Raw genomic sequence first — 15,548 nt, 5'->3', positions numbered from 1 at the left:
AGTAATTTGGTTGATTTGTTTGTTTGTTTAATGGAAGTACTGGGGATTGTACCCAGGACCTCATGCATGCTAAGCACTCTCCCACTAAGCTATACTCTCCCCGCTGAGTTTTGCTTTTTACATTGAAATTCTTAGTTCATCTGGAGGTAATTTTTGTGTATGGTGTGTGATGAGGGTTCATTTCTTCCCATTGCATAGCTAGTTTTTCTAGCTCCCATTGTCTTCTCAATTGATCTGCCATGCCACTTTTTTCATATAACATTCTGCATATGTGTGCAGCTGTTCCTTTTATTATGACTTTTTAGGTCTTGCTATCCAGTAGTATAAGAATATTTGTCTTCATTTAACTTGACTTTGGTCATGCAGTCTTTTTCTGTTTGTTTTGTTTTAATGAAAGTAGTGGGGATTGAACCCAGGACCTGTACGTTGTTTCCTTATTTTTAACCATTCAGGCTACTTACCATTTATCTTTTTTTTTTTCTTTTATGTGTAAATACCATGACAAATATCCATGTATCCTTTGAATCCATTGCTGATTATACCCTAGAAGGGATGTTAAAATCATAGTCTTTTTGAATGACTTTCTGGAAGGGTTATACCAACATAATAACTCCATTTTCATATGTAGAAATAAACATTCTAGGGCGTTCCGGTCACCTTTGGATAGAAACATTTAAAAAGTTGTAATTTTTTTAGATAAGAAATATTTTGTTCCAGTTTGAGTTTCTTTGAGATTGAATTTTTTTTGCAGTTTTTAAAATTCAGTTTCTCACAAGCATTTTTGCTTTTGACTTTTCTTCTCTTTATTTCTGTTTTCTGTAACTACAGGAGCCACAATACTGAGTAGGTGACAGTTATTTGTTGTAGAAGAACATATCTCATTGAAATTTTGGCTTGAATAGTGAATTAATTTTAATTTTGTACTTTAATATTACATTAATTTTTTGCAGGATAATTGTAGTTTTTATAATATAGTTATAATTACATTTGTTTGAATGGCATTACTTTGAATTGTAAGTTTTCTCTTTTTTGGTGTGGTCAAATAACAGAAATTCTGGTTAATGTTTTCTTCATATTACAGCAGACTCCAGATGTTTTCATAGTGAAACATATAAGCAGAGTGTGGTCAGGCTGTATGAATTATTTGTAAGAGATTTGAGTGAAAAGATCTGTTTGTAGCTTAAGAGTATCTGGAGTCAGATGTGTATGGAGGCTTTTATTCAAAATCATTTTCTTACTAATCTTGGGTAGTTTTCTGTCACAATAATTCCATTTTGAGGACTTTTACCCTAGGAAATGATCAAAAACATGGACAGGTATGTATGTGCTCAAAGGTGTTTATCATGATAGTATTTGTAATAGAGAAGAAAGAAACAAACGTCCAGCAATAGGGAATGGTTCATAAAACTATGGTTCAGTTGGAGTGTAGTAACTAGCCTGCAGAGTTTTTATTGAAGCAAATTTATGTGAAAAAAACAGAATGTGGAATCATACAAAATGCAATGATGTCATTGCAGACCCCTTCACCCCCCCCCCCAAAAAAAAAGACAGAGGAGGAAAACACACTAAATGTTAGTTTAGGAAATAATCATAACTTTATTAAGACTCCTTATAAATTTATCTGCTCCTATGATCTAGTTAAGTTCAATAAAAATTATACAAAGAGGACTAAATGAATAGATGTCTCTAGCGTAAGTAATAATTGCCTGTAAAGAAATAGCTTCAGCTGTTTCGGGGATAGGCAGAATACTTGATAGCTTAGCTCTTTAGCTGACCTTGATTGTTTGGATGAGAAGGGCTTTCACTGATGTTTTACTCGGGCAGAATGATGTTGACCCAAGCAGTCAGTACTAATGATATTGTGCTGTGAATAGATATTGAGGGAATATATGGTACACCACAGGGAGAGGAGGACAAAATTAAGAAATTCTGTGTTTTCCATTTTGTCTCTGCAAAATTTGTTGACTCTGACAAACTTTCATTTTTGGTAATGTCTTAATTGTCTGTGGAAAGATACAGGTTGATGAGAAATTGAAAATGTTCTATATTTTATCATTAGATGGAGATTGTAAAAAACTTACTTCCAAAATATTTACACAAATAGAGACCTACCTGAATGAAGTCAGAGATGAAATTTTTATTAAGCTTCAGCCTCAGCTTCGATGCACATTAGGTAAGTAATTTGTGGAATAACTATTATTCTTCTACCATAAAGACATACTTACATAAGGAAATATAACACTGTTTTATTACTTAGGATGGTCAAATTCTTAGAAGAGAGAATCTGGGTAGACTCATTTAGGAATCTCACTGGTTAAATCATTCATGGACAGAGCTGTTCTATATAAACATGCAGGCATATGTTCCTCCCCTTCAGGGTGGATGCAGTTCCCAGAACCAGGTAAATACTTGGTACACCATTGGCTGCTTTCTCCAGTAGACTAATCCAGTGTTTTCAGCCTTGACTGTGTATTTAAAAAGTGCCTAGGAAATTTAAAAATAAGTGCTAGTGTTAGGGCCCATTAAATAAGAGTCTCAGGGATGGAGTTGAACTGTCAGGAATTTTTAGAAGCCCCCATGTGACTCTTGTGGGCAGACAGGCTTGAGAATCTCTGGTCTAAACCAACCATAATAATTCTATTTCCCCCACCAGTGATTGGTTTAGGAGTGGGCATATGGTGCAATTTTAGCCAATGGAACATGAGGAGAAATACACTGCTGACCTTTTGGGGACGTTTTCTTGCCTTTAAAAAGGGCACCCGAGTGAGACCCGCTCTGCCCTCTGTGACTGGGCTTTGGCCCTGGGAGCAGGGCCGGGGCACCAGGGTCTCTACGTCTTTATACATTTTTTCAGTATTACAAAAATGAGCTGGTAGTGATTTTTTTATTTTTTGAGGGCCATCTTTTTGTTTTATTTCTCTATCTTTGTACTAACTCTTCTATTAATGTTGTGTTGTGGTGGCAGAATACATGATACCCCTATTTGTATAATACCCATATTTAATTATGTAAAATTTCAATACCTTCATGTTTTTCTCTCAATAAGCAGCATTTATTTCATCAGACCCAGATGGTGTATCTAGAAGTCATGTCTTTTTTACATGGTAGTATCTCCTATTTCTTTGTCTCACAGTTCTGTCCCCTGGTTTTACTATTTTGTTTTTCATGAACTCCTAAGTATAGATGTTTACCTTGTTGTAATAATAAACTGATTTTCCATATGCCAGATCTTTGGCATTGCTGCCTCCTAGGACTAGAGGGCTATTCTAATTTGTTATCAGGTGGGATCTCAAATGGAATGAATATTCTTTTTCTCTTTTTATTAAAGTGTGATTTACATATAGTATAATCTTTTTCAGACGTGTACAGTTGTGTTACCATTACCACAATCAAGATATAGAACAGTTCTATCACCATGAAAATGTTCTCCAGGCTCCTTTGTAATCAGCCCCTCTCCTAACCCACAACCACTGATCTGATGGTTGGATACTCGTTTCAAAGGAGCCTTTTCCATAAGATCACCAGAGTGTAGACTGAGGGGCTCCCATGTTGCATTTTGCAGGTGTCATTTTCCCTCCTAGAGTGACCTGAGATGTTTTATTCAGGTTCCCTACTCCAGTTCCCAACTTAATTAAAGATTGGTTTCTCCCCAGTCTGATTCATCACTCTTCTTATCCTTGTGAGTTATGCTTGGAACAGGGTTGCATCTTTCTCCGTTGCCACCTTCAGCCTGGTTTTCTGTGTAACAGAGAAGGGATTTTAAAATTTTGTGCACTCACAGCAATCGAGCAAGCATACAGCTCTTCCAATACAGTAGAATCCTCTTATTTGCGTTTGTACTACCCAGTCAGCAGTGAGAGGTGCCACAAAGAGCTTAGCATCTTACTAATGAAATCTAATCTTTGCTTCAGGGAGCACTTTTAAAGTCTTAACAATGTATGTGTCCTTGTTCAGAATATTAATGTATATTTTAAAACACTAAAGAAAGAGAAGTTGAACTGCATTGACACAGAATCAGCCAGGCACTTTATCATTGTGATGATTGTTTTTGAAAAACACACTGTAAACTATCCTCTCTGCTCTAACTCCCACAGTGTAAGAAATATAACATTACAAATACAACTGAAGCCCTTTATGTACTCTTCCCCAATTCTCCCTTACCTCCCCACAAAGGTAACTACTATCTTCAATTTAGTGTTTTCTTTCCCTCTAATCTGTATATTTCTTTTTTTTTTTTTTAAGGAAAAAGCTAATACTGTTATGATTTCTACTTGTTTATGTAATTGTAAAGCGTAATTTAGTGTTGGGGTGTTGTGTACCCGTGTAAGGGTAAACAGACCAGTAGAACAGAATAGAGAGTCCAGATCAGGATCCTCCCCGTTTTGGTTACATCACAGCTGCTTGAGGTAGTGATGCAGATAATGGGGGAAGGAAAAGGCTATCTAGCTCAGATGGTGCTTGGTGCAGTCAGTTCCTGATACAGTTCCCTCCTTCACACCGTAATCAGAAAGAAACCTCAGCACATTTTAAGACCTAAATATGGAAAGAAGAGTTGTAAAACTTTGGAAGAAAATATAGGTGAATATTTAAACATTCAATGGAGAAGAATTTCTCAAATAAGATAGATAAGAGATTGGTAAATATGATTACACAAAAGTTTAAAACCTCTGGGCAAAGATAAAACAAAGAAATAATGTCTAGGGTATCTTATTAAAGAACTCTAGTCCATCAGTTCCAAAAGAAAAAGACAAAAACTGATAGAAAAGTGGCCGGAAGACATTGATAAGCAGTTACTGGAAGAGAAAACTTGAATGGCTAGATAGCAGAGAGTCACTGAAAGGTTTGCATCATGGTAAATGTACTAGGTACAGATGATCCCTAAGTTATAATGGTCCGGCTTTCAATTTTTTGAGTTTACAGTGGTGTGAAAGGCATTCAGCAGAAGCTGCGCTTGGAATTTTGGATTTGACTCTTTTGCTGGGCTAGTGATAAGCCGCTCGGTACTCACTTGTGATGCTGGGCAGCCGCAGCCGCCAGGCAGCCCCGTGGTCACGAAGGTGAGCGGCGGGCACCCTTACACGTTCCTGACCCAGGCCACTGTTCTGTTTTCCACTTTCAGTATAGTATTCAATAAATTATATGAGGTATTCAACACTTTATTATAAAATAGGCATTGTATTAGTTGATTTTTGCCCAGCTGTTGGCTAATGTAGGTGTTCTGCGCACGTTGAAGGTAGGCTGGGCTAAGCTGTGATGTTTGGTAGGTTTAGGGGTATTAAATGCATTTTCAACTTAACAATATATTCAACTCATGGTATAAAGATTTATTGGGATTTAACCCTAGGAGCTGGGGTTAAGTTACTAGAGGCAAAGAAACAACTAATTTAGGCAGGAGGTTATGAAAATTAGAATTAGGCATTGGTATTATATGTGCTCTAGTAGGGTGCTTTATACCCATAAAACTTACACTCAAAGGAGAAATAATTAAGGTCAGTTTGGGAGCTATATAAATTACCTAAAATGATCTGTAATCATGTAACTTATTTAACTGTGTTTTGAGCTCTCTCATGACATTTTGATTCATAGACAACTTTATGTATTTTTAGACCTAAAGATTCTATGTTGACAGACTGGGATTTCAAAATTTGTAGATACTGACAGGCATATGCAGAATAGGTAAACAGGATTATACTGTATAGCACAGGGAGATATATACAAGATCTTGTGGTAGCTCACAGTGAAAAAAAAAAGTGACAGTGAATATATGTATGTTCATGTATAACTGAAAAATTGTGCTCTACACTGGAATTTGATACAACATTGTAAAATGACTATAACTCAATAAAAATATTAAAAAAGATTCTATGTTGTCATTATGAAGTATAAATTATTTGCTTTTTCACTTAATATTTACTTACAATAGAGTAAGCATTTAAAGGCTGATAACTAATTACACACTCATGCTATACTCCACACTGTTTATGCATATGGTATTGCATATGTTCATTTTTAGGAGATTGATTTCTGTTTATAAAAAATATTTTGTTTTGACTTTATGTTTTTGTACAAAAATAGTAGCAGGACTATACCACAGAGATGACTATTAAAATAGCCTTTGTGACCACTGGTATTTATAGAGTATGCTTAGGTAATAAGACCCACTGTTCTGCCTTTTGGTCCTGCCAAGGTGACTCCTCCTGGTGGCATTCCAGGCAGCTGTAGTTCCAGGCCAGGGGGAGAAGTGAACCGTGGATGTGAGACTGTCCCAGGGGAGGGAAGGGGTGAAAGTACTCAGACTCTCTCTAGAGCCAAATCAGTAAGGCTGCATCTAACCTCGCTGGAGGATAGGAAGGAAAGAAACCAATTGGAGGATGAATGCAAGAGGAGAAAATAAATCCTCCTACTAACTTGCTTGCTGGTCTCAACACTGAAAGACAGAATTCACAGTTTGGTTTTTGTTTTAATGACAACAAAATTCAGATCTTTAGCTTTAAAGTTGTTCAAGTTTAATTTTAATTGTTGAACGATTAAGAAGAATGGTAGTTGAGGAGTCAGGAGGCTTGAGTCTAGTCCTTTAACCCTCATGTGTCTTTGTCATGCCCTCTCCACATGTAGAACAAGAGAGTTGGAATAGAGATAGCTTCTTAATGGTTTTGTCCAACTCTGAAATTATTATTCTACAGTGTTTCACCAGTTATATTATTTTTAGTATTTGTGCCAAACAAATCTACATATTTTTGTTCTGTTCTATACTCTAGGGCTATTACAGTTCTGAGGATTTTTTTCCTGAAGAAAAGCTAAAAAGATCTGAGGAGATCGTAGGGGTCTTCAGAAGTTTTCATAAATGGCCACCAAGACAAATGAAAGACACTGAGTATTAAGTAAATCTTTATGATGGATATTTTTAAAAAAAATATTTTGAAAACTTACCCAATTGTAAATAACTTACTTTATCATACATACATTACATGCGTATATTCATACTGTGAATATAGTGAGAAAAGAAAACAGTTCATAAGTTCAGTTTACTTTTTTTCAGTTAATTATGAGCAATAATTTTTCTTTCTCTTCTTCAAGGTGATATGGAAAGCCCAGTGTTTGCATTTCCTCTGCTCTTAAAAACAGAACCCCATGTTGAAAAGCTCTTCACATATTCTTTTTCTTGGAATTTTGAATGCTCACAATGTGGACACAAGTATCAAAACAGGTTAGTTTTTCTATTTTTTAAAATGGGTTCATTCTATTAAAAAATGATTCTGAGTAATAAAATTTGAAGAAAACTTGCTTCCACCCATAGCACAGCTCTCTCTCTGGTTTCTTCTACCCTTGATGAAATTTCCCACCATATCTTGAAGTCTCTCCACCCTTAAGGTTAAAAAGGAAAAATAAGCCCCAGGAAGTGCTGTTTGCTTGCTTCTTCAAAATGGAAGAGTTAAAACAAAATGAAAACACGTTTTGATAGATTATTAGAGGATGTGTTCTTGAGTTCTTTAGTGGACGTAGGGACAAATGGGAGAAGTGTCACGTTCCCCTGCACTGCCCTCTGGATTCCTTGCTGAGAAAGAATGCCTCTCAGAATTCTTTGAAAAACTATGTTTTGTTCACTGCTATCTTAGGGACTGGGGTTTTTGTTTGCTTGTTTTTAACATCATGGAAACTTGATTTTAGGCTCCCATAGTCTAGCAGCAGCAGTTCTCAGAGGTAACTTAAACTTTCCAGTTCCTTCCCTTCATTTCCTGAAAGACCAGTCACCACCAGAATCCTTCTACATGTGAGCTGTCTCATCCATACTTTCTACTTCCCTGATGCCTCTGAATGAGGATTAGAGGGATCTTGATTGACCTACAGGCCCTGAGATTGGTACTGGGAGGAAGCAAGGAGAAGAAGGAAGCTGCAGATTTATTTTGCTCCTGCACACCTACCATATAAATAAAGAGAAGAATTAGGATTTAGAAGAGGAGTCAGAGTTCATCATACAGGATACCCTCACTTTGTCCATGTATGAGAAAGTTGCTGGCTGGCCGGCAGTTAAAAGATGACCAAACTCTTCCTGTTGGTCATTTATTCAAATTATTATAATAGAGATAAATCCCATCTTCTTTTCTTAAATTCACCTATTAGAAAATTTGGAGTCTCTTAATGTTATTAAATTAAAGTACAAGAGAAAAATATTGCTTTAGGCATTCATTATCTAAGTTCAGATTATTTTTAGGTATTTTAGGGAACAATCGAGGAAAGTTAAGTCTGAGAGAATGCTGTAGGGAATCCAAGCTACAGAATCGGGAAACATTTTTTCTTTTTTTTAACCAGTTAACTTGAAAGTATTAGAACAGAGTAAGAATTAGCATTTCACTCATACCTAGGACTTAGAATAATTTTGTGTAAGTGAGTATGAGAACAAATGTCTGCTTCGAGGTCTTCTCTCATGGATTTCTATAAATTATCTGATTTTTTTCCTCATTTGACAGATATGGAAACTGAAGCTTGAAAGGGGTTAAATTGATGCCCAAGGTGACACACTAGTAAGTGGCAAAATTCAGGCTTAGGTTTTCTGTTCTCTAAGACTTACCTGCTCACTGTGGTACACTGCCTAGTCACCACCTGGATTTTAAGTAATATAAACAAGCCTGATGGTTAAAATCAACTTAACTACAGCTTTTCCCAAGATCCCCATCTCAGTTATTTGACAGCTTTTCATTGAGCATATTTTATGTGCCAGGACCTCAACAGAAATAATCTTTATCCTGGCCAAATTCCGACCAGTTGGTTAGGCAAATAACATACGAACATGATAGAGGGCCAGTGACTTAGTAGTTATTTTGATCTATTGGCTTTGAATACAAGGTGATTAGGTGCATTTTGGAGCTGTATGGAAAAAACCGCGAGCTCAAGGGAGAGAAGCCGTCAACCACTTGGGTTTGCTTTTTTTTTTCTTTTTTTTTTTTTTTTTTAATTTTTTAATTCTAAAGATAAAAGTAGTTACAGAGAAAAAGCTAAAATGAAGTGGCATTTCATTACATTGTAATATATGATAGCTTAAAAGTTATTTCCAATTAATCTGATGGAAGAATATCCAATAAACTCATTCATTTTTGTGCTGCTATTTTTGCTGTCAGTTTAAGAGCTTTTACTTGATTTAGAAGGTATATTCTGGAGGCAGTTAAAAACATGGTCTTTGGAGTTGGACTCCCTGGATTCATATCTCAGGTCTGTCATTTATCGTCTGATGTACATGCTAGATCTCACTTACCTCATCTGTAAAATGGGGATAAGAGTAGTATCTGCCTCTTCCGTTTGTTTGAAGACGAGTGCTTAGCACAGTGCCTTGTACCTAGTAAGTAATTAAAAATGTTAGATGTCATGTGGAGCATGAACACTTATTTGCTAAGACAAAGTCCCTTTTATTAACTAAAAAATGGGAGCCTTTGCTTAACATTTATCTTTGAGAACTAAGAATTAAGCAGAAATAGTGCATTTGTTGATACCTTTATGTGGCTTTGTTTTTAAAATGTTCTTCTGGGAGAACTGATCTATTTTTAACAGCTTGTGCTTATCTCACTTATGATTTATCAATATTATTGTTTAGGAAAGAGGCTAGTGTTTCTCTCTTAGGTAATTAATAATTGTTCTTTTAAAGATATTAATAGTAACCTATAATGAAAAAGAATATGAAAATGAATATATGTATATATATGTATGACTGAAACATTATGCTGTACACCAGAAACTGACACATTGTAACTGACTACTTCAATGAAAAAAAAAGATAATAAAGCAGATCTGGTTGGGGTACAGTGTACATATTTAAAGATCATCTTTTTAGATGCCTATTGCTACCGAGTATTCAGCCTAAAGTGCAAATTTAGAATTGGTGAAAACAAATCCTTCACAACCAGTGTTCTGATATTTTAAGGGTCAAAATTAAGTTGTTCATCGTTCTGAATATATGTTTTTTAAATTCCCCTTTTCATTTGTGATTGTTGATAATGAATAGCCAAACTGAATTTTTTAAGGGGTGAGCTTTTAATAGATTTGAAAACCTTAGAACAGTGGTTCTCAACCAGGGGCTATTTTTTGCCCCACAAGGCATTTGGCAGTGACTGGAGATAACTGGTTGCTACAACTGGAGGCTGTTCCTGGCATGTAGTGTGTAGAGGCCAGGCATGAGGCTGAAGATCCCACAATGCACAGAACGATGGCCCACAACAAAGAATTACCCAGTGCAGAGTAGCAATGGTATTGCTCTTGAGAAACCTTGCCTTTATCATTTTCTTCATCTCATTGCTGAAAAATTATAGGTAATTAAATATGGAGAGAGCTTTACTAGGGTTAAGGAGGAACACATTGGTATGTTGATTAGGGGATTAGGAAAGTATGAATAAACGAATACAGGAAAGTACCTTTTATTTTAGACATTGATTTAAGTTAACATAAATGAATATAACTTAATTGAAATTATGTCTTTTTTTTTTTTTTTTTTTTTTACTAGATACATGAAGAATCTGGTCACCTTTACAAATGTCATCCCTGATTGGCACCCACTTAATGCTGCCCATTTTGGTCCATGTAACAATTGCAACAATAAGTCGCAAATAAGAAAAATGGTATTAGAAAAGTGAGTTTAACTTGCCTTAATATTTTTGGAACAAAATGAAGGTGGATTTACTTTTTTTTCCTAGTGTGTAGAATTAAAAGTGATGACTACAATCTGTTTTTCAGAAGTTTGTGTTAATATATGTTTATGAATTGCCAAAATGCTTCTCTGTACCAGGAACTGTGGCCAGTAAACAAGCTGTTTAGGTGACACTGCTGTGGAGCTAACTTAGAGTGATTATCTGACTCCACTCTTCAGCATTATTCCTTCTTTTGCCATTTTTCTCTTTTTAGGGATATTAGAGTTCAATTTTTGTCTCCTCTGCCAAGTGCCTGGAGTCACTAGAATTCTAGGATTTCCTTAATCTATTTTCAATAACTAAGATGATTCAAAGATGAGCTACAGGCTTATCTGTCTGAATTTCCGTCTTCTTCCAGATCTCAGCCTGCTAATTTTTCATCCTCTTGTAAGCTTTCTGCTGCCCTTGAGCAGATGTGTTTTTATTATATTTTGCCAGCTCTTCTACTTGTCCTCAGTTAACGGACTGGTCAGAGTGATCTTTTCCAGTATTATCAGAAGCCCCATATCTTTAAAAACTCACAGGTCAATCCCATTTTAGGCAGTTTGTCTCTCTTGTTAATATACTCACACACATGTACCTCGTCTTTAATCTGTACTTTCAGTTGCCTTATCTCTATTCATAAAGGAAATGTTTTGAGGTTTAATTTGATGTAATAATGAACCAATGACATTAACCTTTTCAGCTGCCCTTGCATGTGCCAAGAAACCATTCAGAACCTTTCCTAAAGGTTTGTTTTCATCCAAGTAATAAATTCTCAGTTAATCTAATAGTGCCAAAACTTAATGGAAAAAAAGAATACACCTGTTCTTCAGCATCTGTTGCCTGTCAGCATTGAGTCTTTTAGGGATTCTGTGGGGCATATAAGCTCTTCCTATCAGCATTGCATTCTGTTACACTCATGTTGTCACTTCACTCGTTCTGCCAAGTTACTATTTTTCTGTTTGCTTTTTTGTCTTCTAAATACTTATCATCTTCCTGTTTGCTCATGTCTCCTTTCCCTTTCTTTGTCCTTTTGGTTTATTACCTTTTTTGGTCCTTCACTATCATTTGATAGCATTTAAGTGGAAAGGCAGAGTAGAAAAAAGAAGAGGAAGTAACTTTAATCAAAAGTCCATAGTCTGTCTTGGCTGTCTGGGTCCAAGTTTTGAGATTTCAGTCTTGAGGAGATCCTTTTTCTATAAAGTGCTTTCCTTGGTGATAGAAGGGCAACAGGATGTGGGGGTCTGTCATCCTGCGCTGGACCGTGATCACTTGAGGCTTCTTAGTCTATGTAACTTAGTTTTACCTGCTTTTCTCAAGCCCAGGCATTGAAGATAAACTCACTACTATCTTGTTTGATCTGTTAATTTGTTGCATTGCAACATATAACTTTTAATTATACAAATACATTGCTTTACTTAAAAATTCATACTGTGATCTGGAAATGTATCTAGTGTTTCAACAGGAAATGTGTTTAGAGTTCTAATGAATGGGCCAATTTATAAGCAGAATTTATAATTTTGAATACAGAATTTACTGTATTCAAAAGTAAATTAAACTAGTGTGTAAAGTTTCACTTAAATTTTAAATGACAAGGTCTTTAGTCCTTTGTAATTTCTTTACTTTGAAATTTGTGTGAATTGATTGTTGATATCTAGTGGAATTTAGAAACAAATTTAATATAGCTTTTAGGATAACTTAAAAGTAATTCAGCCCATCATAATACTGTACATAATTCAGTCTTACAGCATTCTAAAAACGAATCATGTTGAAAGTTCCCTGAATACCTTGTTTCAGGTAATCCACATCTCTATGTTCCCATTAGAGAAAAGCGGCCATTGATAAATCAGATGGATTGCATCTAGTAGGTCCAAATCTGCTACTTTTATTTAATGTTTAAAAATTATATCCATAACATGATGACATGGACTTAGAATGTGATTTAATTTTGCTTCATAAACTTTTTTTTTTTTGAGGGGGAGGTAATTAGGTTTACTTATTTATTTGGTTTTTCAATGGTAATACTGGGCATTGAACCCAGGACCTCATGCATGCTAAGCATGCACTCTACCACTTCACAAACTACCCCCTCTACCCCTCTACTTCACAAACTCTTCAAATGAACCTTTCATTACTGCCACTGTCTCCTTTAGGTGTCTAGCCATACACTTTCCTCAGTTGTCTTTTGAAAAGCTTATTTACCTAAACTTCAGTTTTAACAGTTTTTTTTTTTTTTTAAAAAACAACTGCTTGTGAAGGATAAAGGAGTGACAGAATTAAAGTAAGACATTTCCGTTCTGTGCTTACAGAGCTTTCTTTAAGTCCCTAATACAATGATTTTGAGACTTTTTTAAACAATAAACTACACTCTCCCCTGCAAATTTTGGATGGAATACTGATATGTAAAATAGTTTAAATTGTGTTTCTTAATTTAAATCTTCACTGTTTGGCAGGAGATACTTTATTATTTGTGAGATCCTTGAATTACCTCCTGAGAATACAGTTTGTAAACTTTCGTGGAACAGCTGACTTTTTCTAAAGATGTATTTTCTTATTTACAATTGACATGAACCAATTCTGATTATTTGAACTATACCTAGTTTTACTGATATTTTTTATTTTCTGCCATATTCCAAAGTAGTTCAATGATATAATAGATCTAAAATATGAGATTTAAAAATTACATTTGCAGATTTTTTCTGCCTAAAGCCTACATTATTAGAGTTCAGAAGTACATATATACACATTGTTAAATATACATTTTCTAAAATATGAATGAATATTACATTAGTTGAGATGAAAATCAAAAATTTGTACTCCAGGCCATTAGCACAAGTTGGCTACTCTTTGTGGAACAGATTCAGTGTTCTGTGCTTGCTTTCTCTCTTTCCTGTTTTCTTGTCTTTTCCTGAGGGTAGATCCTCCTGTTAGGGAGGCGAATGCAAATGGATCTTAGCTTGAAATCTCTTGTGACTATTGATTCCAGTTCTGTTAACCTTTTGCATTCAGTTTTTTATTGTTGAATCAGAACCTAACTTGCTCTCTTCCGCTCTGAGCATCATCTTACACACTCAAGTTTAGGAAGCCCAAGTTCAAAAACCTATTACTGCCAGGGTGGTAAAATCCCTTCCTCATCTACAGGCTGGAAATGAGGCAAGTGGGAATTATGGGTAGGAAAATGCTGTGATTTCTAGGGGACTCCAGGGTCTACAAGACCTAGAGAGGAAAATAAACTAGAAAAGGAGGAAGCATATGCTTCATTTTATTGACTCCAAGATGCCAACGTATGTGAGTTGTACCATTTTAAAAATATGCCAAAGAAGTAAATGCTGCCTATTTAACATTTTCCATGTGTAAACTCATATAAAGAAGAGAGGAAACTAGTTAGATTGCGTAGTCTAGGGATAAGAGAATGTTTTAGTGACTAGCCTAAGCAAATATCTTGAAGAGATGTCATATGAGGCCAAAAAAACTAAAGCCTGCATATCCAGCTGTGAGGATGTATCTCTAGTTTTACTGTGGATCGTTGATTCAAATGCTCTCTCACCTTTGACATAGTTGAAATGGGAATACATCTAAAAATTAATGGCATGAGATAGTTTAATTGGCAGTCTTCTTTCATAATGGTACATTTTATAATCAGTGGCATCTTAGATCAATGAAATATGTGTGACAAAAACAATGGAAGTTTAGTGTTATATAGACAGTTTTGCAGGACTTTTTATTAATGGGTACTTAAATTTTAAAGACTTGATTTTTTTCTAACAGAAGGACTGACAAGGGATAATTTGTAAATTTTCTTTGTAATTTACAAAGATATAATTTGTAAATTATAGACTGAATAATCTGCATTTTGGACATTGATTCATGTTTATTTCAGTTGAATAAATTTTGATAAGCTAAGTAAGTTTTGACAACTATTTAAATCATGGGAAGAGAGATACTCAATATTTTTCCTAAATCTTGGTAAGTTTGTTAAATTTAGTTATTTGAGTGAGGCTTATCATTGGGTTCTATTTTCTGGTTTGGCATGTTACTGTAATAATGAAATGTACTTTTGAAATTATTGATGTCTTGAAGTTTAGTAGACCAACCAGTGTGTTGTATTTTCTTCTCTACTTAGTTACAAATTAAACTTTTTGTAAGTAGAAATTTTAATTTGATAGGTCGCTCTACTTTTTTTTTTCTCTCTCCACTTGTTGAGAAAACAGAGAAATAGGCCAAATTATTAGCATGTTGGGGTTTTTTAAATGTTTATTTTAATACCTTAGGTTTTGGAGTTTTTTTTCCCATATATTACCTGTCCCATGTAACAAAAAGCAATTTTTAATTTGGGCACTTGGTGCCAAAGAAAATACTAAAAGGCATGGATTTTTTTCCTTTGATTCTGCAAAGTAGTTACCAAGAAATCTTCTCTAAGCCAAAGCCGCATTGCGGCTTACAGAGCAATTTTTGTTTAATGGTCTGTGTTAGAACCTTATTGCATGATGGCTTCCAACTGTCAGTGATACATTTTGAGAAGGGTTTATTGTTACATACTTCTTAGAGTGAGTTCTCCATTTCTAATTAAGGCACACATCTGGAGGTTCTCAAGAAACATTAGTGCAGTTGGCCTTGAAAGTGTTATGTGTGACTGACTTGCTTCAGACCATCTTTTGTATCACCAGACGCATGGTGTTACATTTGTTCGACTTGTCTCGCCTTTCTCTCCCACAGAGTATCTCCCATATTCATGCTGCACTTTGTGGAAGGCTTACCGCATAGTGACCTGGAGCGCTATTCATTTCACTCTGAAGGCTGTCTTTATCAAATAACTTCTGTAATTCAGTACCAAGCAAACAATCACTTTATAACATGGATTTTAGATGCTGATGGTAAGTGTTTAAACATTTT

The 15,548-nt window shown here is 35.2% G+C and overlaps 1 protein-coding gene across 3 annotated transcripts in view; it reads left to right on the top strand.

Annotated features, from left to right (window-relative positions):
* Nucleotides 1-15,548, top strand: part of USPL1 (ubiquitin specific peptidase like 1) — a 29,644-nt gene that overhangs the window by 9,148 nt on the left and 4,948 nt on the right. The window contains exons 5-8 of one of the 3 annotated variants that reach the window (XM_010977124.3): nucleotides 2,060-2,173; nucleotides 7,078-7,207; nucleotides 10,490-10,615; nucleotides 15,372-15,529. In XM_010977124.3, coding sequence (XP_010975426.2) covers nucleotides 2,060-2,173; nucleotides 7,078-7,207; nucleotides 10,490-10,615; nucleotides 15,372-15,529 — 528 coding nt within the window. Of the gene's footprint in view, nucleotides 1-2,059; nucleotides 2,174-2,196; nucleotides 6,882-7,077; nucleotides 7,208-10,489; nucleotides 10,616-15,371; nucleotides 15,530-15,548 lie in introns of those variants that run through there. The other 2 variants (XM_064493234.1, XM_064493233.1) reach the window with 2 other exon arrangements.

This window comes from Camelus dromedarius, chromosome 13 (assembly GCF_036321535.1).
Source record: "Camelus dromedarius isolate mCamDro1 chromosome 13, mCamDro1.pat, whole genome shotgun sequence".
Lineage (NCBI taxonomy): Eukaryota > Metazoa > Chordata > Mammalia > Artiodactyla > Camelidae > Camelus > Camelus dromedarius.
The sequence above is the reverse complement of the archived record's forward strand: the minus strand, read 5'-3'. Positions and strand labels throughout refer to the sequence as shown.